This window comes from Leuciscus leuciscus (genome assembly GCF_965113295.1).
Source record: "Leuciscus leuciscus genome assembly, chromosome: 14".
Lineage (NCBI taxonomy): Eukaryota > Metazoa > Chordata > Actinopteri > Cypriniformes > Leuciscidae > Leuciscus > Leuciscus leuciscus.
The window spans coordinates 12,499,004-12,525,217 of NC_138738.1; the positions used below are offsets into that span (position 1 = coordinate 12,499,004).

At 36.1% G+C, this 26,214-nt stretch overlaps 1 protein-coding gene across 5 annotated transcripts in view; it reads right to left on the bottom strand.

Moving 5' to 3' along the window:
* Nucleotides 1-659: 659 nt before the first annotated feature.
* gabrb3 (gamma-aminobutyric acid type A receptor subunit beta3) overlaps nt 660-26,214 on the bottom strand; it is a 65,857-nt gene continuing 40,302 nt past the window's right edge. For 2 of the 5 annotated variants that reach the window (XM_082137259.1, XM_082137261.1), the window contains 7 exons: nt 22,221-22,441; nt 19,871-19,953; nt 18,042-18,179; nt 13,505-13,657; nt 5,075-5,319; nt 4,456-4,536; nt 660-1,231 (listed from right to left, as the gene is read on the bottom strand). In XM_082137259.1, the coding sequence (XP_081993385.1) occupies nt 884-1,231; nt 4,456-4,536; nt 5,075-5,319; nt 13,505-13,657; nt 18,042-18,179; nt 19,871-19,953; nt 22,221-22,441 (1,269 nt within the window). In that variant the 3' untranslated portion in view covers nt 660-883. The remainder of the gene's footprint in view (nt 1,232-4,455; nt 4,537-5,074; nt 5,320-13,504; nt 13,658-18,041; nt 18,180-19,870; nt 19,954-22,220; nt 22,442-26,214) is intronic. The other 3 variants (XM_082137262.1, XM_082137263.1, XM_082137260.1) reach the window with 2 other exon arrangements.

A 26,214-nucleotide genomic window follows, 5' to 3' on the forward strand; every position in this document is an offset into this window, starting at 1 on the left:
GAAAAACACAATGCTAGGATTGTCTGTTTACTTATGCTTGATATTCATGATGGCATCATGGAAATCCTTTGCAGGCCCTGATTTAAATATTCCACATTTGCAGTGTTTTTTTGTTGTTTTGTTCTTTGTCCTCATTTTTGATATCCTTGAAATGAGATAAGTGTACAATTATTATCTTATCTTACATGTACTGAAGCACTTTACATAATGATTGCAAAAAGTGGCGTATAATCATATCAACCCAAGGCGGATGGAAATCATGTTCCAAAAGCATATCATAACATGATTATATACAAACGTTGTCTAAATAAGATCATAACGGCAATGTTTAGAACAGCTGATGTTTACGTAGCAAGCTCTGAAACTGAAGACGTGATTTGACCTTGTTATATTGCATTTCCACAACAATGTAATCTTCTTTTAATATTAATCACCTGCGCTCCGACAATAAAGATTCATTGGCATGAAACATTTGCAATTAGCATCTCTCAATCGTAATAACATATCAACATGTACAAATTAAAGACAGCTCCGAGTGCATCATGCGGAAGTCCCGTGGCTTCAAAAATTGCAATGTATGTACAGAGATAGTCTTTAGAAAACTGATTTTGTGTATATGTGAATGGGAATGTTTTTTTTTTTTTTTTGTACACATGTACTTTATGTGAGCATGGGCGTATGATGAGAGTTTTAGTGCAGGTAGCATTCCATCGGAACCCTTCTCAACATCACAAGGGTTCAAATGTAGAAAAACCTCGGTTTATATGGCGTGGAAGTACGTCCCTTAAGTACGTCAGAGCAAAGAAAAAAATAAGTATAATTTTCCACTTGGCAACATGAAAAAATTGTGATGGGGCGAAAAAAACCCATTGACGTCTGAGGCCTAATTCACATAATACAGCCAGTAGATCAAATTGAAAAGAGAGAAAGCAGCGGGAAATATTATCCGTGACCATCGATCGATGGCGTTCACGTCTGTGAGGTCAGGGATTTTGATTTTGAGCTGGGAAGAGCGTCTGCGTAGCCGCGGTTTCTTCGACTGCACGTTCCTCTCCATGCTGTGGCGGCCCTCGGGCCGCGCTGTGCTCTGTTTGCGATACTGGATCCCTGAGTTATCGAACACCATTGAAGTGGAGTTCCGGGCTTCGCTGACGCTGGTGGTGATCTCGTTCCCGGCCACCTCATTGTGGATCTCCAGGGTGGTCAGAAGGATATTTCCCTGGGAATCCACCTGCAAGCAGAGACAATCCTGGTTACCACGTTTTTCTTCCTCTATAAAGCCTACTATTAAGTATGATACTCAACGAAAACACATATCGAAATGATGTAGATGGGTTCAATAAACTATTCCATTTAAAAAGCTATTTGATTTTTCAGTAACACTTTACAATAAGGTCTCATTTGTTAACACTAGTTTATGTAATGTATTAACATGAACTAACAATGAGCAATACATTTGTTACAGTTTTTATTTAATGTTAGTAAATAAAAATACAGTTGTTCATTGTTTTCATGTTAGTTCACAGTGCATTAACTAATGTTAACAAACACAACTTTTAATTTAGAAAAAAGTATTAGTAAATGTTGAAATGAACTAAGTGAGATTAATCAATGCTGTAGGAGTATTGTTCATTCTTAGTTCATGTTAACTTAAGTAGTTAACTAATATTAACTAATGAAACCTTTTTGTAAAATGTTACAGACTTTTCTGACTATTATTTCATACAGGGTCCAAAAAAATCTTTAAACAGTGAATTTAAAAAGTAAATTACTCAGTAAAACCCTCTAAACTACTTAGACATTATCAAAGCCAATGTATTTTTTTTTTGTAAGGGAAAATGGTTTATGAAAAGTGAGGATTTTGTGGTTAGTTAGGCATGTTAGACAAGCTACAATGCAGGCATTCACATGACATACATAAAGAATGAAAGAGCCTTCAATGCGAAGAGTCAAGTGTGCTATATTCTTCAAAACAGTTCTTTGCACATAAATGACAGACAACTAGATTTATGTGGCCATGATTTACATGTCAGTTACATTATGTATCCACTACATTGGAATGCTCACAAGAAAATAAATAATAATAATGGTATACTGTATATGTAAAGCACTGCCATAGACACATGACACAGACATGAGTTACTGCTGAAGTGCTGTTCTCCAGTACAACATACAGAATCCAACAGAACTCATTTTATAATCAATGGTACTATAAATCATCAACATGCTAATGCATCATTGCAATAACAATATGACAATGAGATGCTCTAAACAAGCCACACATTTCAAAAAGCAATATTCTGTATAAGGTTGTACAATTGCAATGTCAAATCATATTTAGGTTATAAATGGCAGTTTTGTTAATGAGCTGAATCTGAGCCAGTGTAAATAAGAACAAGTTGGGCAAGTTGTTAACCTTACAAGAATCATATTAGGAAGCAAAAGTTATCATATATAAGGACCTGGTGTGATACTTTAATGTAACCTAGGTGATATGTGGGAGTCCTTAGGCCTTGTCTACACGTTTTTTTCTTCGTTTTTTTTTCCCTCTGGTTTGGCCTTCCATCCACACTGAGACAGCGTTTTTGTCCTGGGAAAACTGAGCTTTTTGAAAACGCTTTCCCAAGTGGATAAATTTGACAATGTCGTTTCGTGTAGTAGCGTGGACTGTGAAAGCGGAGGTATTTGTAAACGATGACGCATGTTTAGTCGTGTGACGCATTTTGAACCGATAGATGTACGTTTATACCTCTATTGTGCCTGTGATGTGCTATTGACTTTCACACTGTTGCTAAAGATATGTTTCTTTGTTCACTCTTCATAATACAGTCCTGGAAAGATGACAGAAAATGTAATCACAATTGCTGTCCTGTGATAAAACATGAGAGCAGTTGCGTTTTAGACCAAACATATAATGGTGAGTGACACTGTTAATGTTAATGACATATAATGACTGTTAATGTTAATGACATATAATGGTGAGTATCAGTGAATGGTGAGATATTTTGCTAAATAAAATGATCCTGCCAAAAGAATAGCATGAGAACTTTATGATGTCCGTTCCATCTATATAATCTCAGTGAGCTTTTATGAGGTTTTACACATGCGCAGTAAGGTGAATTTAGCGTTTTCGGACGTTTCAGTGTGGATAAGAAACATTTGGAAAACGCTTAAACGCTAGTGTGGACGGAGAGCGTTTTGAAACGAAAACGCCATTTTCAAATGTATCCGGATTAATGTAGACGTAGCCTAAAAAAGCAATATATTTGTCACATTCCTATTTTTATCAACAACAAAAAAAGTGTGTTTATTAAATGGCACATACACATGTGGAAACAGCAAAAGGAAATAAACACACAAATTTACATCCACAATACACACTCTAGCTGATTTCAAAAATAGAAAACAACACTGTAAACAACAACAACAAACCCCCCCCCCCCCCAAAAAAAAAACACGTAACAAAAGTGTTTGAGTGAAATGAGTCCTTACAAGTCATGAGTGAAAAAAAATCGAAATCTTTTTTTCCTCTAGTTAATTAATTAAAATAACAGTATGAAACAGGAGGAAAAAAAACCTCCCATTGCTAAATGACAGAAGTAATTGCTATTTTGCTGAACAACAAGCTCAGGTTATTTCTCAAGAGGAGGTCCCTCCATGATATATTGTTTATTTACTGCTACCTCTGAGTCTCTGCAGTAATAAATAATTCAGAAATACATTCTTGCAAAAATATCATTACAGCTCACTTCATAATCCTGATCAGTGTTTGTGATGGGGCAAATGAGAAAACAGCTATAGAGGTCGAGTACGGTATATAGTTGTGTTAAGAGATGGTGTGTACTGAACCAGAATTTTTAACCGAATGAATGAATGGACCAGAAATCACACCATTACATATGGAGAAAGAAAAATGCAAGATGGCACAAAAGAACAGTGGTTCTCAACTAGTTTCGAATCAGAACATAGATTTTACATTGGACATCAAGTTGCGACATCAAGTCCAAAAATACTGTACAAAATTAAATGTCTCTACAATCAAATGTTGTAATTTATTAGCATTACATGAACTGAATAAGCAAAATTTTAAATAAATTAAAATGATGTAAAAATGTATATATGACAATAGTAATATTTCTTGCATTTTGATGGTTTCATGCTCTACAGTAAAAAGATAGATCCATCTAATCTGGCTATATTCTACCAAGTGATTAATATAATAGTGTCTGATTGAACACTCAGCCTTGAACATTAATAATAAAACATATGGGAAGCATTTTCTCCTCCCCTTTAAAAGTTAATATAAGCCTATTTTTTCGCTGCTTTGAAACAGACCGACGACCCACCAGTTGAGAAACACTATTTTGCACTAAATGAGAGGGACACTGTTGCTAGGAGGATTTCAGGACGAAGCTTACAAACGTTGACAAAACAGCCAGCAATACACACACTCACCCCTTGTGAGTGACGGTGGCCTTGTACCTGATTGGACTGTTTAACAGATGATGGCTTGCAGTTGCCTCCCTCTTGAACAGACTGGTCAGAAAAGCACAAACAAGAGTTTGTCCTCCATCTGAGCTTCAGCACAAATGCTTTAACCTCAAAAATCTCAACTTGAGTCTGGAATTTGTCTTTTGATTCAAGGAAAAAATGACACATATTTCAGGACATTGCTGTCGTTGCGTAGCTATTCACACGCAAATGTCAGTGACCATATTTCTGACACAATATTCCAGAATTAAACATTTGCAGGAGGAATACTGACATTCATCAGGACTGGGAATGACCTAAATAAATAAAGTGAATAAAGTGAAAGAAGTGCAGCATTTTCCAGGTGTCAAAGTAGGAAAGAACACTGTACAACTCAAAGAAGTCTAAAACTTTATTACAGTTACTTAGAAACATCACATTCTAGTTTTTTTCCTGTTTCATGCCTTTGTATTGTTTCCCCCAGTACTACCATACCACAACCTTTTATTTAAAAAAAAGATAAAGAAAATCTAACACTCAATTCTTTAGCACACAAAACAGTCATTCTTCACATTGGCATCGTGACAGATAAAATGACTTTTACCTTGTTGCCGTCATACTTGCTGCGGTCGTTATTGGCTTTCTCAGCTTTCTCAGCCAATTTCTTCTGCATCTGAGGCCCTCGTCCAAAGAAAATATAGTTGACGAAAGCATATTCCAGCAGAGCCAAGAAGACAAAGACGAAGCAGCCCATCAGATACATGTCTATGGCTTTGACATACGGGATCTTCGGGAGTGTTTCTCTCAGGTGGGTGTTGATGGTGGTCATGGTCAGCACAGTGGTAATACCTGTATGGGAAATATTTATATTTAAGTTATATTAACCCTTTCCCAACCATTGATGAGATTTTTTTTTTAACTACCTTTACTTAACATTTTCATATTGAAATTGTTTATTTATTGTTGTACTTGCCAGTTTTGCTGCAGAAAAAAGAAACAAGCGATAGAAGATTGCTTACACACATGTAGGCTAATGTGATCATCAAACCTTCAACAGCATATAAATCAACATTAAAGAATGAAATGCTGAACCCACAAAGAGGTATATGACTGTAAAAGCTTTGGGGGTGTTGATGGACTCGATCTACAGTATGTTTGGATCATCGTTCTGAATCCGATCCAGATAAAGTGTTTGACAAAAATGAGATTTTCTCAGCTTTTTGTGCATTTTTGTTGCTTTTTTTAAATGAAACTTACCCACATTCAAGTGTGGATAAAAAAAGAAAAGAAAAAATAGAATGCATAAAGCTAAAATAAAATGGTTTCTTTTCCTTTTTTTTTCTTTTTTTTTTAAAGGCACAGGCTCTGTTCTTTCTTTTCTTATATATTAATTTAACAAAATATTCAGGGGGCCATGACAGTTTTGTGAAAATGGTCAAAAATGTTGGCGCTGGCTGGCAAAAAAAAAAAAAAAAAATGCTGGCAGGGAAAGTGTTAATTTTAAAATATCATTTTAATAATTCACCAAAAATAAAAAATAATTTTTTTGTTACAGAAAAAAGAACATCATATGACATGAGGGTTAGTAAATAATAACAGAATTTTCATTTTCGGGCGAACTATCCCTTTAACCAGTCACAATGTATGGTCTAGGAAGCAAACTTTAAGGTTTACACAGACAGTATGTCTCAGTGTAAGCAATTTGAAAGTACATGCTGATGGAAGGCAGAACACACTGACTGAAATTTCAGGGAAGGACTCAGCCAGGGATGAAAGCGCTCTCAGTTGACACTTCTGTTCCAACGCCCACCATGAATCTGGACTCTGAGAATGGGTGCTACAGATTGAGTGCTGTCACAATGTTTAAAATGCCAGATCCGAGCCCTGCTTAGTAAACGGAATTACACAACCACAACACTGTCAAATCTAGCTTTGAATAATCCACTTATGATGGCAGTAGCCTGGTTACCTTCATAATTGATTGCAATACTAAATAAAATGCTGTTTTATCCCTTAACTGACAGTCTCTGAACCTTTAATCGCCACTACAAAGCCGCAACACTGCACCCTTTTGTATATTATACATTATGTGAGTTCTGACCTAATTAGCTGATTAGATTGGATTCATTTGTACAGAGGCCAGAACTGAGAAATCAAGAATAACATACAAGGTATAAAACAGCATGACTGATCAACTTGGCCACAGCTGAAGAGAATAGCCCAGCACTGTTGTTGTTTTTTCTTCCCTCTGTCTTCCTCCCTTTCTCCAAGCTTTCCCACATGCTATTCATATTTAAAAGAATGTCTTATATTATAGATTATATTATATAAATAGAAAGGTCAATAGCATTTTTCTATTTTCTATGCATTTTCTTGATTCTATGCTGTGATACTCTATTCTGTTTATTCTGTGAGTCAATCCTGAGTCAGTATTACTGCCAGTTCAAAGAGGAGCGATACTCCAACTGCTCAAACACCCACTCAAATATGTACAAACAAGCACACACACGTAGAAGATAATACAAATATACTGTTCAAACTCCTACTCTATAAAATATCTCCATTATTTTTCCAAACTTCTTCTAAACACCAGCAATCTGCCATTATTCAGAGTTCTCTCAAGTGATGGCATCCATGTGTAGTGAATTTTGGGAAATGATGGTCGTAGATAAGAGGTTTTTTTCTTCTGAAATAGACTATACCACAATAATAAACTGGCATGAAAAAGGATGTAGTTATAAAATGTTTGTGGAGACACTAAAAACAGCAGAAAATGTGTATAGACAATTGCGTGTTATAAAGTCAGAATTGCGAGTTATAAACTCGAGATTTATAACACGCAATTGCGAGTTTATATCTCGCAATTGTGAGTTTATATCTCATATCAGAATTGCGAGATATAAAGTCGCAATTACCTTTTAAAATGTTTTCGTTATTTAAACAAGCTTCCATAGGACACAGTTTAACTTGGTTGTACATCTACATATATTTTGAATATATATATTTTTTAATTTGATGCCACTAACCTGACAAACTTTGTCAAATCCAGTGATTATTTTATTGTCAAAAGCACTTTTATCAACCTTGTAAACATGACTTTCCAGGCAGACTGATAAAAATCCCTCTAAGCTTGCACCCCCACAACTTGTGTGAAGTCAGCCAATCAGATTGGAGCTTGCCAGATTGAGAAAGTGCTTTCCAGTTTTTTGAGCAATATGTATCAGTCAGATGGTCAGCGAACAGACTGTGGGCGGTCTGAGGACGTGCTGTCTGAAAGTGGATCTAGTTGCGACATACTCGTATCTTGATGTAACTTATCGAGATTTTTCCTTATGAATAGCCTTGATGTAGAAACAAAAAAAATCACTGTCAGTGTGGCATATAACGTCAAAGGCATATTTGAGGATAAAACACGTTTTTTTTTCGTTTTTTCAAACAATCAAATAAGATTCTGAGCTGTTTACCCCAAAATTCATCAAAATATCTTCTTTTTTTTGTGATCTGAAAAAGAAAGTAACTGGGTGACAGAATTAAAACATTTTTAGATGAACTATCCCTTTAACACTTGTGGGGATTTCTTTCAGCCTCTGCTCTGCATATTTGGTAGTTTTACCTTTCTGCAAACAGACATAAATCTGCTTTACGAACATCGGCTCCCGGTTAACGCTGCCACTCAAATCAGTATGTTTGTTGCTGACTCTGCTGTAGCCGTGATGGGACTAAAGTGTGAATATGCCTGACTGGAGCAAGAAATGGAACTGTCAATATTTCTGTTGCCCTGCAAAGAACCAACCTCTTCCACAACAAACACAGCAAGACTTCATCATAGATGAGCTAATTTCTCAAACAAACTGCCAACTTCTGTCCCAAATCACATAGAAAAACTACTTGAAGATCTCTCCACAGAGAAAGTGATGTCCATCCTGACTATGACAAGCCAGATCTTAGCTTAGATCTCGAGCACAAAAGTTATACACTGTTACTTTGGGTTTTTACTCTAATTAAAGTGTAATTAGTGCAAGGCAGTGTGCTTTACAGGGGGCCTTGTCTCCGTCACATTCGCAATCCCTAAGGAATGCCTTTACCTCGTTAACGAGAAAAGGGTCTTGTCGACTGACTGCAAAGCAGCCACGTCCTAGTTTCTACCCTGAGCAGCATCACATTAACATTTAAAGTTACATTTAGCACAATTCCAGGAATTACAATCCAGGCACTTTGCGACCGTGACTCTGACTGGCCAGAACATCTCAGGCAGGGAATTTTAAAAGAATGTACATGCTTTTCTTATTTTCTCTTGTCTCTTGACTATTTAAATGGCTTTAATAATTTAGTGTTCACCCTAATGCTGCAGTGAACAGGTTTTCCACGGAATAAAGTGATTTCTGTTCAGGATTATGAGGTGAACATTCTTTTCATGGATTTTGACAGACATTATGCATATTCTAGCAGTGTTCCCCAACCTATTTCGTTTTATGTATCCCCACAGCCCCATCAGTAAGTCTCAAGTAGTCCCTCATCGACCAAAAAAAAAAAAAAGAAGGAATTGGTAAATTTTTCATTGCAGTGGATATCAATAGGCCTATAGCATCATTAGTCGAGTAAAGACATGCACTACATTTGTCTGATGTCTTTATATAGGCTACATACTGTACATAATTCATCTAAACAATTTATACACAGCTTGTTTTGGTTATTGCTTTATAAATGAGCAGAATGTGTTAATGGAGCTACACAAAAGACTTAAAAATATATATTTTTTTCTTATGCTCATCAAGGCTACATTTATTTTGTCAAAAAAACAACAACAATAAAAACAGTAATATTGTGACATTACAATTTAAAATAAAAAAAATCTATTCTATTATATTATATTTGAATTTTCAGCAGCCATTGTGCCAGTCTTAAGTGTCATATTTTTAGGATGCTTTGATGAATCAAACAGAATTTATTTGAAAAATTATTTTGCTATCTTTTTTATGGGGGTAATTTTGTTTTATTGTAAATGTCTTTGCTGTCACTTTTGATCAATTTAATTCATCCTTGCTGAATAAAAAAAAATTACTGACCCATAAATGAATGAATAATCAAACAAATAAAGTATTATATACATTTTTATTTTATTACTATTTATTATTTTATTTTAATAAAATAATTTTACATTCTACCTACTGCTGAAGAATTGGTACTGATTGGTTGGGAATAGCTGCTCTCTATTAAATGACCAGTCTGTCAAAAATTCATAAGCTGACAGAATTAAGTGTACAGAGCATCAACAATTTTCCAGTGAAAATGTGAGCTGTCATAGAACTGCACACGTTCAACTAAAATTAGCATGTCTAGTCTTTCAGACCTTTTATTCACAAGCTTTATTACTAGAGTTGAATATTAGAACGTAGAATACAATTTAACATCCATAGAGATCAAAGAAAATGGTTGGCACTTCACTCCCACTGTGTGTTCACTGTAAAGGCCTGAGTCCCCAGAGTGAGAGAGGACATGTGTGGGCAGATGGATGCCTGTCCTAGCTTACATAAACTCAAAAGCAGCATTCTGGTGCGAAGAAGAGAGGGCTGCACACGGAGCACATTGCATTGATTTGTGCAATGACCAGGTCACAGCAAGGGAGGATCAAACTCAGCTCAGCACAGAGAGTTCAGCGCAGAGGAGTTACCTAACCAGAACAAACATACCTTCACACAGACCTGTCTGCAGTGAATAGTGTGGGATGTCGTTCTTTTGAGTTAGACTTTTGAAAGTGAAATGCACAACATCGGCAAACACTCAAGATCTATATCAGAGTTCTTTCAAGCACTTTGGCCAGATGAGTTTAGTCAAAGTTCCTTTAAAGGAATAGTTCACCCCAAAATGAAAACTTTATCTTTTTATGTACCAAACCAGTTGTACAAAAGGTGAATTTTTGAAGAACATCATGGCCACTCTTTTCAATACAATGAAACTGAAGATGGTCAATATCCAAAATGACAAAAAATATCATTATAAAAGTGGTTAAAATTACTTCTATATTACGTTTATGTGAAATCTTGACACCAGCCCTGGCATCCACAGGTGTTTTCATGAGAGTTTATGCAAGGAGGAGCAACACATAATTTAGTTCTTCTTTTGAGTCCAATCTGTTCAGTCAATCTGTTGATAAAGTGTAAATACCTTTCTGAATGGTTTGTTTAAGAATCTGACTTCACCACATAAATCTAGTGCGATTTCAGAAGACTTAGAATAGATCTGATAAGATATGATCTGGTATGATATTTTTATGGCGCATTTGGATTCTTTTTAATTCTATTCATTGTAAATGATCCATTCTTTGTAACTGCACTAAAAATTCTCATTTTAAATTCCATGCATAAAAAGGTCACATAGGCTTAGAATGACATGAGGTGAGTAAATGATGACAGAACTATTCCTTTAAGGCAAGCCAGTAAACTCAGTAGCCATCTTGGTCAAATCTTTGGGCAGCTGCTTCATTGCATGTCCTTTTTTAACAAAAGGAAGGATGGGACATGATTTTATCAAATGGGAATTGAATGAATCATAATAAGCAGCTGTTACATGACAGAATGGAGCCAGACTCAATGCAAAAGTATTATAAATGTAACTCATAATGTGCTTTAGTCATTAACCCATCTTGAGATCTTACAATAATCTCCCCAGAATAGATCTACATGCCTGTCCGCGTCAGCAAAACAATCGGAAGACACCATTGAAACATCATCCACATCATTCAATATGTTTGCTTCTTGCATCATTTGATAACTTCCTTTCTGAAATGAAAGGAAGTCCTTAAGTGTGCTGCAGTAATGCAGTGCGAGATATAAGGCTGGGGCCGGCCGGATGTGGATGCAGGGAATGGATGGAGTCAGCGAGGCAGTGGGAAGTGGCGAGACAGAGGCATTTAAGCCAGAGATTCATCTGTGCTGCAGCATGCCTTGGGATTGAAATGGAAGTTAAATGTAATTGTTTTCTAGCTACATTGATCCCTTTGTTTTCATTTGTCTGCCTGGCTGTGGGAGGACAGCAGAAAAAGACAAAGAAAAGAAGAAAAGAAAGAGAGAGAGAGAGCGCTACAAAATAGATAGAGGGGGTGGGGGGCCTTATAATGATGCGTAGAGGCAGGTGAGATGGGTGGTATATGTGTGGGGGACCCAGGAGACTCTTCCCTCCCAGTGTAAAGTGTTCTCATTTCTCCGCTTAACATGGTTAATGAGGACAATTTCCCTAAAGAAGGCCCATATCCAACATATCACATCCATCTCAAAGAGCTGCACCTGGGTGCATGAACAAACACACTCTCACGCACATTAAACATGTAATTACAAAGATATTGTACTGCACTCTGTGATCTATCTCTGTGATTTAAAAATGCACAGTTGATAATTTGGTACATGCATGAAAGACTCTACAGTAGAAGCTTTTGTAAATCTGAGCTCATTCGCCACTAGTCTGGTGTCCACACAGGCAGTGAGTAGGCTGGAGGCAGTGAGACTGAAATTTGGTTTAAAAGGCGCTCACAGTAGCTCTGTTTCACAACCAAGTGAGCTGCCCTGCTGTCTTCTGGGCAGCATCCTGACTGAAATGGAACAATCTGCTTAAAGTAATTCAGCTATAGCTTCTGGTAAAAGGTGGTAAGCAATACTACAAGCAAATAATAAAAAGTAGTCAACAACATAAAAGCTATTTTGATAGTGTGGTAAATCACAGTGATACATATGTTATTCTTAAATTATACTATATATACACCGTTCAAAAGTAGGGATCGGTAAGATTTAAAAAAATATTATTACAATTTAAATTAGTTTCTATATTCATACATTTTAAAATGAAATTTATTACTGTGATAGAAATGCTTTAATTTAATTTTGCATTAATCCAGTCTTCAGTTGCATTAATCCAGTCTTCAGTGCCACATGATCCTCCTGAAATCATTCTAATATGCTGATTTGGTAATCAAGGGAATTTTTGTCTCAATATTATTATCAATGTTCAAAACAGTCGTGCTTCTCAATATTTTTGTGGAAACGTGATACATTTTTTTTTCAGGATTCTTTGATGAATAACAACAGGATTTTTTTTGTGACAATGTAAAAGTCTTTACTGCTGCTTTTGATCAATTTAATCCATTCTTGCTGAATTTTAATTTCTAAAGAAAAAAGAAAAAAACGTACTGACCCCAAACTTTGGAACGGTAGTGTATGTATATAATTCTACATATAAAAATGGATATCATTACTTTTCAAAACTACTGAAAAATTATTACAATATTATTTTGCAACTCAAAAAGTAGCTTGAAAAGCCACACTGTTTTTGTAACCTGTCTCGCTACTAAAAAATATAGCAGTCACACATAAAGCACTCCTTACATGAAGCGCACAGGAGACACAAATATTTTATACTACATCAATGTAAACAGTAAATTCTCAGTTTTTTGCAAAAAGATTCCTTAAAATTTTGACAAAATTTCGCAATGGGAGAGTGCCTATGAGATGCCTTAAAAGGCTGTTTATGCAGGGTTTTGAAACACAGCTTTTGTGTCCTGCGACTCACTGCAGCTGGAGAGGTTCTGTAGCTTTTCGGGCAAACTGTGTCACTCCTCATTCTGGAATAACAACATCAGAGCGAAGACACACACTGAGAACTGTCTCTCTCTGTGAGCAGTCGCTGTAGTGTGTCGAAAGCAATGGGTTTGTGGCTACCTGGGTCTACCCTGTTCCTTGTTAAATGATGCATGCGCCCCTACAATATCTGTCTGTGTATGTGTCTGAGCTAGTGTGTGCCAGTGTTTGTCTGGAGGCAAGATCCAAGAAAAAGTAAACCAAAGGGAGGGTGAGGACTCTGAGGAGACCTGGAGTGTGTATAGAAAAAGTTACAATTCAAACAGAATACTGAATGTTGGCGTTCTAGTTATTGGAACATCCAACAATGTGCTGTTAAATAAAGCATGCACTTCCAGAGTGGAAACGACAGAGGACATACATCCTGTCAGATGCATACAGGACATGCTAATGAATAAATAGCATACCTAATGCCACTCTGGCAGCTGAGGCATCATAGTTGATCCAGAAGGAGACCCAGGACAGGATGGTGATCAGGATTGAGGGCATGTAGGTCTGCAGGATGAAGTAGCCAATGTTTCTTTTTAGCTTGAAGCTCAAAGATAGTCGAGGATAGGCACCTGTTAAAGAAATGAGAAAGATAGTTTATGAGAACGAAAAAGAAAGAGAAGCAAAGACTGGGGAAAAAAATAAATAGGGAGACACAAGATGGATATTTATTTCAAAGAGCTTTGGAGCAATTCTTTACATTTTACATCGGTAGCATTGGCAGCACGGGTAGCTTTTGTTGCTATGGCAACAAGCAAGCGTGGACAAAAAACAAAAAAGCGTGATTTGTTGCAGCTTAGCCTTGAGCACAAACACCACAGTGTGAAAGAATGAAATATTGAGTAAATATTAAATGTTAAAGCCCCTTATGAAATCAAAACTATTATGGCTTGTAGTCCAAGTCTATTAGTTCTGAAGCTATCTACAATATTAACCCCATGGAATTGATTTTGTTTTTATAAGGGCATATTTAATCTAACTACTTATATCATCTGTCAAACACGTTCATATTCAATTCGATTCATACTTCAAATAATGTCATATCAATATATAAACACAAACTATATTTTACGCTTACAGATCAAATTTAAATCAACAAATAGAAAATAAAAACTTCATACAAAGGCAACTTTGCCCTCATATTTGAAATTTCTGGAGTATTTTTGGCCCAAGTCCCAAGTCGGGCCAGGAAAATTTGCTTGTCAAGATATGTACTTCAGGTGCGGTCACATTTACAGTTGTTTGATGAATTTTCGTGGACAAAATCCAGTTATTTCAATAGAAATCCACACTATTGAGAACTTTCCCCACGCAGATTTTGCAATGGGAACCTCACAGACTGCTGCTTGGTTTAAAAGTAACTTCTGTGTGAGTTGTGCTTTAAAATTTCACTACACTATTGACAGTTCGAATGCATGTTCAATGTAGAGTTCAGCTGTTCAACCATTTTCAACTCTGTCATCAGTCCAAAGAACAGAAGGTGTTGGTATCTACATGTCATGGTGAAACGTTGCCTTATAATACTGACATGATGCAAAATTAAGCAAGAGTGATCTGAACTATGATTCTCTGCGTAGTTATTTATGGAGGTGAAAAAAATGCAAATAACAAGCATTCAGCCTAGATACACATACACACACCCAAACATGCACACAACCTATGAATAAATCACACATCCTACACACGTATAACGCAACCTACAGATGCACATTACGCAACCTGTACTCACATTACAGTCTATAAAAATAAGTAACCTACGTGATGAACTACCTACACACTTCAGACTAATTACTTGTGTGATCTGTGTGGAAAGGTTTTGTTTGTACATAAGATATGTACAAACATCAACATTCTTCTCATCTTCTATTGGTCAGAGAAACAGATAGTCCCGCCCCTAAACTCACACTGTTGGTTCATTACTGTGTAATTATTGTTACTGTGTTAAGATGGATATGTTAGGGTTAGTTCACTCAAAAATTACTCACTCTCATGCTGTTCCAAACCCGTAAGACTTCTGTTCATCTTCGGAACACAAATAAAGATATTTTTAATGAAATATGAGCGATTTCTATTCACCCAAAACTCTGCCGGTCCAAAAATGTATCGTAAAATAAATCTACATGAATCAAGGATTTTAATCCAAGTCTTCTGAAAAGACACGATCGCGTTTAAATAATGAACAGATTTAATTTAGGCCTTTATCCACATGTACATGAACGTATACACGATTATATATGCTCAAGCATGCTTGTTTTACGCGTGAGAACAATGAGGTTCATTTTTGTGTCACGCCAGCATTTTGTAGCTTTAAAGGGATACTCCACTTTTTTTGGAAATAGGCTAATTTTACAACTCCCCCAGAGTTAAACAGTTGAGTTTTACCGTTTTCGAATCCATTCAGCCGATCTCCGGGTCTGGGGGTCCCACTTTTAGCATAGCTTAGCATAATGAATTGAACCGGACAAGACCATTAGCATCACTCTCAAAAAAATTAACAAAGAGTTTCGATATTTTTCCTATTTAAAACTTGACTCTTCTGTAGTTGCATCATGTACTAAGACCGACGGAAAATGAAAAGTTGTGATTTTCTAGGCTGATATGGCTAGGAACTATACTCTCATTCCTGCGTAATAATCAAGAAACTTTGCTGCAGTACCATGAGTCCAGCAGGCGTAATGATATGACGCAGCACCTGATAATAGTCCCCAGCTCAGTAGCCTATTATCAGGCGGCATGCGCTGCGTCATATCATTACTCCTGCTACTCATGGTACGGAGCCGTAATCTAAATTAAAAACAAGTCTAAAGTGATCGTGCTCTTCAGAAGACTCGAATTAAACCGCTCAATTCATATGGATTTATTTTAAAATCTCTTTATGAACGTTTTGATCCGTAAAGGGCAGGGCTTGACATTGACACCCGCCAACCCGCCAAATGCGGGTGGATTTCAGCAGTGGCGAGTAACACAGTCACTACTACTAGCCACTTTGGCAGGTTGAGTTTTATATACAATATATATATTTTTTAAGTGTAGTCTTTTAAAAAAAACATCTGAAATAATAAACTAAGTGCAATTTATAGTGTTGTCAAAATACATTTTTTTCGATACATATTGACACTGAAATATATATAAACGCTTCCAATACTCATTTTCCGCAGAATAGATGCACGATACCAGTTGCGCTTTCTCGATCTCTCATCTCGTTCAAGTTTACACATAAACCCGCCTCCCCTCACTCACTCATTTCATTTGCTCTCTATGAATATTGTTGGTGTTACAGGGCTTGAATTTCGACGTGGGATTGTGCGTATTGCACATAATTTCACCCCCATGGTATCAATGTCAAAATTGTGGCCAGTGAAAATGCTGATTGGTTAGTCAATTTGGAAATCCATTAGCCACAGTGGCTGGTGAGGAAAAAAATTATGTCAAGCCTTGGTCAAGGGTTTTGGATGAAAAGACTTTAAATTCAGGGACAGAGATCTCTCAGATTTCATTAAAAATATCTTCATTTGTGTTTTGTAGATGCACGAAAGTCTTATGGGTTTGGAATGACATGAGAGTGAGTAATTGATGACAGAATTTTCTTTTTTGGGTGAACTATCCCTTTAAGGTCAAGGTTTGGCTGGTTAGCCTGGGTCAGTTAGCCTCTACTATACACAATTTTGACCCAAAGTGTTTGTTTTTTTTTCCTCCTAGAAAAAGCTCATCATGGCATCAGCAATATGCCATCCTCTTCATCCTCTTCAATCGCAACTTCATGATTCCCATAATCCTTTTCACTATGTGCAGAGGATAGCCAGTCTCTTTCTATGTATAATTAATTCAGGGTGGGGAATAATCATTGCAACGCTGCCTCTATAAATGCCTAAGTTTTAGAAGAGAATAATTTATGCAATGGGTCTTCTATCTCATGAATATGTGATGGTTTGTATAAAGTGGCTGTTTTTCCCTCTCTGAGTCCATCTCTCACTTTCTCCCCCCTTCCATCTCTGCTCTTTTCTTTAGAAGCTTGAGGAAATAGAGTGGTAATTGCTCCTTCATTATTACTGGTCTGTTCTATCATGAGGAATAAATATATTTGATGCACAGGCCCCAATTAGGCATCTTTTCAAATAAGCAGTACATGGGAATATCAATCTCATGAGGGTGCGGGCAGAAAACAGGAAAACCAGAGAAAACTTAAAAACTATATATATATAATATGATATGTAGTGTTCATCATTTTTCTGTGCTGTAAATAAACTTTTTGATCAGAGATAACATTTTTTTTTCCGAGCACTGTTATTCTAGACTAATGGCATGTTTTATACAGATAGACTTCAGACTTTTGGTTTAAAACTTCCTTAGATTTAGAAATCTCCCATATCTCAGATCTAAGCTATAAACTTTCTCACTTGCGTAATTACATGACTTGCAAATTACACTCTTAAAACAACACATTTCACTATTTCAGTATTTAATCAATTATATTGTTATTGACTATGTAGCAAGAACTATAACAAATGATTCGGTTACCCCTTTACTGACTATCCTGATGCAAACAAGTATGCTGAAACCTGCCATGCACAAATAATAAAAAATAAGTGCTAGACTCATAGCCACATTTTGCAGCACAATAAAATGCCTGCCAGGATGCACAGGAGTAGATACATTGAGTTCACTTTTTGTATTCAGGTTATGTTCTAGACATTTTTTGTAATATTTTAAGCACAAGATAATCAACTTGTATTAATATAAAGGTGAAGTTTACAAAAAAATCCATCTGCATCTTAAGGGGTCATGACCTCAAGAATGTAAATATAAGGTCATGCAAGCAGTCAAATAATAGTCAACTTCAAAGATGATGAAAAAAGCTTGATAGCAAGACTAAAAGTGAAGTTTGGTGCAAATTTTTTTTATACAAAGGGGTTTTAGTCTTACTGTTTATAATTTCAACCTGTTTTGCTACTTTACCTGTGGAAAAGACAACATTTCTAGACACAAGTTTGTAGTCCACGATGGAGAACTGTGGGAGCTCGATACGTGCCACACCAGTAACTGCGTTTTCTCCTCCCTTCCAGTAAAACTCGATGTCATCTGTTGTGTATCCATCTACAGGAAAAACATAAATCAAATTTGTCGAGGAGTAAAATATAAATTACTGGACCAAAGTAAATATCAGATCACATATCATGTTCTGGTGAGAGATTTACTGAGCTTAATATATTACATTATGTTGTTACGTTATGTTATATTTTTATACTTTAACTGAATGTTGGTCCCTTTCCTTCATCTCACTAATCACAGCAACTCTGTCCAAATTATGTTGAATAAACAATGCTTGTTCTTTAAAAAAAACAACTACATCTCCCTCATTTACAATTATAAGGATGCGGTCCCTGGAAATGCGGCCTTTTGCGGGTTTCTTTTCCATAATTGGTATGTGTAACATATGCTGAAAAAGGCAGCACAAGTGCATTGTTAGCATAATCATGAATATGAGGATCTGTTTTGTGTAGGGAGCTGTTAGGGGTCAGACTTCCCGCTGTGACACAGACCGTTCCATTTCATACCAGCATTGGTGTGTTTGTAAACCATAATGAGCTCGGTGGTTTTATTAGCGTACATGAAGCACTGCGTACTCTTAAAGTTTGGTTTCTAAACTGAAAGTTTGGTTATTACTAAACTGAATAACTAGATGTTAAAGAAGTGATGCAAATAAAAGTGATGGTCCAGAGAGAGTTGATTGTTTTAATGCAGATTAAAGAGCATAAACAAAACACAATGCTTCTGTCAAAAGAAGTTGACCGACAATCATAGGTGTCATGCAAGATTATAGATTGGAGTCCAAAATCTACTATATAGTCTTAATCATAAAAATAAGTAATAAGGATAAAACAATAAAATATATCATTCTTTTGTGTTTTCACTGATTAACAAGGTAAGCTAAAACTTCATTTCTTCTAAAATAACATATTCAGCAAAAACAACCTAATAATCATACAAAAAAAGGTTTGATTTCAAGCTACACTATGTTTAAAATATTTGTTTTATTCAGCAAGGAAGCATTCAATTGATCAAGTGACAGAAAAGACATTTATAACGTCAAAAAAGATTTAAATTTCAAATAAATGCTGTTCTTTATAACTTCTTTTTATCCATCAAAAAAAATTTATTACAGTTTTCACAAAATGATTAAGCCGCACAACTATTTTCAACATTGATTAGAAAGGTTTCTTGAGCAGCAAATCATCATATTAGAATGATTTTTTTAAGGATCGTGTGACACTGAAGACTGGGAGTAATGGCTGCTTAGCTTTGCTATCACAGGAATAAATTACATGTTAAAATATATTACAAAAAGAAAACCGTTATTTTGACTTGTAATAATATTTTGCAATAGTAGTGTTTACTGTATTTCAAATAAATGCCTTGATGAGCAGAAGAGACTTCTTTAATAAACATTAAAAAACCTTACTGACCCCAAACTTTTAAACGGTAGAATATATGGTATAAAGGATATGATCAGACAATTTTTTCTATTCAAACCTGAAAAGAAGTTATATTGTAAAAGGGTAAACATTTATTATTATAATTTTAGGCACTACAGCAGAAATATACAACATTAATATTCTGTGATACTGTACATTTTTTTTTTTTTTTTTTATGGCTATGCTTGCTCGCCAGTGAGAAAAGCACCAAACTAGCAATGACTAGTATAAACCAGCTAGGAACAGCATGGTAATGTATGCTGGTCTTTGCAGCAGGGTGTGTGTAAATGAGTGAAAAGAGAGAACACTTACAACTCTCTATCTCCAGAGTGCAGTTCTGTTCATCTAATGGATACCTTCTCAGATCCATCATGCAAGCGGCAGTGGTGGTGATTCTAGAAACACAGAAACACACACACACACACAAAGGTTACAGGAAAATCGAAGCCACAATTCTATACATTCAGGTGCCCACAGCTCTTCTACAGTATTATATAGCATGTACCACACTTGCTCAACAAAACTGCAAAACTTTTGTGTATATCTTTGTAAACAGGACGAGCAAGATGGAACAAATTAAAATATGGCTCCTCCTGCCCTTCAAAAGGCTTTTGAACCAAATATAGAACAGAGCATGCATATGCATCAGTGGACATGAACAAATAGTGCAGACTTGAATATATGAAAATGCGTTTTTTGTCCCATTAAAGTGGCTACTGATTAGTGGTACTTCAAGTTGCCAAGCAAGCTCAAGGAAAGCCCATATTTAATCGAATAAAATATACCATTCATCATGTCACTTCCCTACAAGTGTGAGCTTAGACTAAAATGTGATGATAAATGTTCTTTGTGAATCAATATCCATGAACATTTTAAGTGAGGTTTGGTTTCTAATCCAGGGAACAATACAGTCCAGGTATCGATTTAACTTCCCGGTAACAATTGAAATAAGCATATCATAAGAGAAAGATCATGTTCAATCCTTCTAATCGTATCTGGATAAATGCAGGGTCTCACCAAGGTCCTCTATGGCAGGGAGGTTTCATTTCTTTTATACAATTTTTGTAAGGCGTCATTGTCATTCAGTTATTTCAACAGGAATTCATGCGACTGGGCATTTTGGGTGAGGAGGTAAGATTTCCCCAGGCAGATTTCGCTTCACCAACAGAAAGCTTGGTTTGGTTTATTCATCGATACACTATTGACAAGAGACAGTAGACCTTTTTTGTCAACAAAACTGTGCCAAAGTGTTTGAACTGCACCTTAAACTGTGTTTTATGCATCGCTACACTATTGTTAATGGACAACAGAACTTTTTAGCTCACACAATCAGGACAGATCGTTTGAGAGTTAAAATAACTCTACCATGCATTAAATTGAACTGTTTACATATTTTTATCTCTCCAGTAAAATATTCCAACAACATATTAAAGCAGTCATTCCACTTTTTTTTGTCTCTGTATTGCATGCTCTCCCTCGATTTAAATTTAAGGATCACTACAAATAAGTATTTTGACATATGAGCATATAACATTGCTTTAGATTGGGTTGTTACTATGTTTCAGAGGTCTTTCCTTCCTGGAGGAGGTAAATTAAAGAGGAAACTCAGTGTCTTCATTCCATCTTCAGAGTCGTTTTAATGAGAGCACACTCAAATGCCTTCCCATAAATATGCAAGCTCTTCTTTCTTTAATGGCGCCCAGCTCAGGCAAACAAATAAAAGCCCTCCATCCACACTATCGCTTCGTCAAACTACAAAATGTGCATTATATAGCCAGGGAACTCCCTAGATGAACTGTAAAATGATGTTCAATGGATTGCTGATGTTACATTTGAGCGCAAGGAGATAAATCACAAAAGGACGGAAATGGTTCAATAAACTTTATAAGCAAGAACCATTCATTAGCATATGGCTGCATTAGTCCACAGGATCTCATTTGGAACAAAACGAAAAGCTAAATTAGGCTACGGTAACTGGCTCATAGTGCACTCCAGCTGGTACAGAGGATGAAGGCATACCCCTGCTCTTCCGCAGGGGAAAGAGCAATGCAGCTCATCAGACTCTGATAACACTGAAGGGATTTAACAAGATAAAGGCACACATTAGCACTTAAGCAATTTAGTTGACGAGTGCACTGGCCAAAAAAGGGCACGCTCTCATGATCTGTTTGTTCGCTGAAGCTACATATTGTCATACTCTTCCCTCATTAGTTAAAACATCAAATACAATCAAATTATGTGAAAAGTAGTATGTGAAAAACATTTTGAATGACCATTTTGGATAAAAAAAAGTTAATTAATATATTAAAATATAGTTTTAATTTAAAAAATACTTTTTAAGCATTTGATTGTAATTTAAGATGGTTGTATGTATATTTGACATACTATATACAACCAAGACAAGCAAACAATACTAAAATAACAATTTTGCTCATTTTCATTTGCTCCCGTACAACTTAAATGGACCAATTATCTGCACAACATGACTGAAGCCCAATTATATAATTTTGACCTTCTTAAATTATTGACTGAATAATCAGTTTGTTTCTATGTGTTCTAATGATGACTGAATGATATTAGGAAGAACCTGGACTTCAGATATTCCAAGAGATGACATGATATCCTGTTTGAGGCCCTGGTTATGTGATCAGTTAGTTCTCACCTTAATCCATAAAGAACTGTGCCATCTGGGTGCAAGCGGATCATGCGGTTCTTCACCGTGACACCGTGGACGAAAGACTTCTTGTCATTTAGGAAATACGTGTCAGGAACCCAGAGTTGGTCAGCTACCCGGTTGTCTAGAGTAAGATTGAGAGGGATTCCAGAATATGCTAGCCGCTTGTCCCTCCAATACTGCTGGAAATACATGGTCAATGTGTAGTCCTGTAGAAAAGTCAAAGAGAAACATTAGCAGTTCGTTTTATCAAACAAAATTATTATTAAAAAAATCACCCACAGCATTTAGCCAAATCAGCCATAAAATGTACATTGCAATTTGTATAGAAAGAACAGAACAACAACAAAAAATTCAATGTAATAAACAATTGTGTTAACAAACCTAAAGCAATACGCTAAGAAGATATAGGTGCTCAAAATATATAAAACAATATATTATGTCAAATATTGCCTCTTTGTGTCTTCAATTCATTCCCATTTGTGAACTCTCTTCATGTGGCACTAGGTAACCACAAAAAAGAAAAGAAAAAGAAAAATAATTACCCACATTTTCACAATAAATTGTGAGGATACACGTGATATATTTAGGACCATGTGATAATAAATGACAAAATTACTTCTTCAAAGTGAACATCGTGTGTACCCTTAGCTAACAGTCTTGTAAAAAGGCCTTTTGAGAAAGCATTCAGCCGCTCACTTTTGTTCTGGAATGACCCTTCAAATTGTGTCCCCTTCTCGTAGTGTCCCTAAATGACGCAAAAATGCCGTTCGGAATTCACCCTAGATTTTGGAACAGAGCTCACTCACTCTGTTTTTCCTGAAGAGTCAAAAGTGTCAAGGTCAGAAACAGAAATCTAAAGGCTGTGGCCTTCAGCAAATAGATTTTCGGTTGTCTGAGTAATATTTATAGAAGCATCAAAGTTGGATTGAAAACAAGCTGCCTTCGGCTTCCATCTTTCAAGTCTGTCTGCCACGAAGACGCTGCGTGGTCATCTCTGCGAGGCAGTCTGGTGTGTGCTGCGCGGGCTACGGATTTACATTACCATTGCCATATAGTCTCAATAGTCCACCCGACATCAGCTCGTAGAGCTATACTATATGACCTCAGCGATTCACAGTATAGAAATTCAATCAAACTAAAGCATTGGCATGATAGGCCTTATTTGGGCCGCCTCTGAAACTCAATGAATTTTAAAAGGGCTGAAATCACAAAATGTATGGATCTTATTTGTCCCCTGGGTCAAATTTGAACCTCTGAAATCCAGTAGGAAGCGCGGATGTGTGTATGTGTGTACTTTGTGTGTCTGCTATTAGGTACTCATGGGTAAAATGAAGACCTGACATGCTGTCCACCGCAATGTGCACAACCTGTTGATGTAATAAGAAGTAATTCACTTAGAAACATATGTTAGAACTGGGCTATGGTCCCTGGGGCTGCCTTCAGACTGTGCCAGCTGAGCAGAGGCTGTGCAAGAGAGCGTGTAAGCCGAGTTCATTAGCTAACGAGATGAGGGGGACGACATGACAGGGACACCTTCTTTATGATTACTAATGTCTGTGATTCCCCCTCTCTCTCCGTCTTCCATTCTTTCCAGCCCTATCCTTCTTCCTGCTTCTTATTCTCCTCCTTTCTCCCTTCATGCCTTTCTGTAAGGCTTTTGTTTTTAATTAATCCCCTACATGACACTGATGGATACAAATCATTTTCACAATAAATTATACCCTACATTACCAAAAGTAATACTAATGCTAATTAGTATTAAGAATGCTTCGAAGTTTTTACCCCAGTCAATGTTGGGTAGTAGCAACACGGTAGTGAAGATTTAAAGGGATAGTTCGCTGAAAATGAAAATTCCGTCATAATTTACTCACCTTCATATCATTTGAACCTGTATGACTTTCTTTCTTCTTTTGAAATTCAAAAGTAAGATTTTCTTTTTGTTTTCTTTTGTTCATGCAATGAGAGTCAATGTTCAAAAATATGAATCAAAATGATGTGTGTGTGTGTGTGTTCTGCAGAAGCAAGAGTCATATAGGCCTGGACAGCAATAGGGTATGTAAATTAAGACAGAATTTTCATTTTGGGTTGAAAAGTAATCACGTTTACCACAAAAATATTAATCAGCAAAAGTTTAAAATATTTCCCAACGGGAAATAAACATAAAAATAAATCTTGAGCTCCAAATCAGCATATTAGAATGATTTCTGAAGGATCATGTGACACTGAAGACTGGAGTAATGATGCTGAAAATTCTGCTTTGCCATCACAAGAATAAATTACATATATATAAAAAATAACATAAAAAAAAACTGTTATATTAAACTTTAATAATATCTCACAATATTACAGTTTTTACTGTATTTTTGATCAAATAAATGACACATTGGGCATGAGTGACTTCCTTAACACACAAACACCGACCCGAAACTTTTGAAAGGTAGTATGACTGCAAATATATATATATACTATTTGTTATACAAGCAAAATTTTGCCAAATAGCTTGTGCAGCTAGCCAGAATATATTTGCAATTTTTTCTATAAAGTATTTGGTAGCTTCACCTCTGTTCACTTTCTGTTATGTTTTCCCAACAGTAAACAAATGTACTTAGTAAATTGTCTAGCCGGAGATGAAGCAGAGGATACTCATCCCTCAAATACCTGTGTGTAGGGCCATTTGTGTCTGGTAATGTTTTCTTAACTATTTTCCATACAATATCATCTGCTCAGAGACACTCCCATCACAAATTACACAAACTTAATGTTTAGTTATGAATGATTCTAATCATGTACTGTATCACACACAGTCCATTAGTCAAACGTGATCCAGACAAGCCAGAAGTGCACTGAAAACTGTAAAACCAGAGTCGTTTTCATGTATGTTTAATAATGGAGTAAACAGATGCTGTCGTGCCAGCTGAGCGATTTGATACTTTAGATATCTGGGGAACTGTGCTGCAGTGGTCACACAAAACATAAGGCATCAATCATTCATTATTAGGCAAAATTTTATAGTAGTAGATTCAAGCTGCAAGAAGAAAACAGCTAAAAATAAAGGCATCTTAAGATGCTGCTTGCTACATCTCAGGCTATGACTCCACAGTAAATCATTGTTGTTGTTCTCCACTGAGAGGGATTCCCTCATGATAAAGTGACACCACATTCTGACATATACACTACTTCCCCTGTCCCACAGATAAAAATAACAGATGAAACGCAAGAGAAACAAACAGAGAGACATTATTTCAAATCTGAAACTGACAATCTATTAATGTAGGGGCTGATATCAAACACATGGGTACTCACAAAAGAACTGAGACGTAGATTTACCCCTGCTAGATTCAGATTACAGTTACAAGGCTGGGAAATGTATTTTTATTTTATTATAAAATAATTACATTTATTATAAATAATAATACTAATAATTTAACCTAAGTATGAATATAATAATATTATTCACACTTAATATTTACAAAACTATAATTTATATATATTTATAATATAATACTAATATTATTATTATTCACAATGTATACAATCTGGAGTGACTTATGACATAGAAACTACACTTTTCGCCATATTTACACCCTACATTGTATTTGAAAACACAATGAAAAAAGTTTGTGAAGAGCAGGATCAATCATAGAAAAAAACAAAAAAAAATCCTGTCAATAAATGAGACCCTCTGGGAGGCTGAGGTGATAGTGTCATCAGCTGGGTGAGGAGTGTGTGCTCTCACACAAAGACAAGCTTTCAGCATGCCAGTCAGAGAGCATTTACGTCAACCTACCACCACCACGTCTGCTGGGAATACCAGAAAAACAGCAATAAGAGAGATTTCTCTGTGCAGTGTCAGCGTGAAAACTTCACTGATCCGTAGTGTGGGTATTTAACTTGCAAGATGTAATAAGTGGAAAAGTTTAAAAGATTGTTATGTGTATAAATAAGCAAACAATTGTCGCATTTAAAGATTAACTTTCTC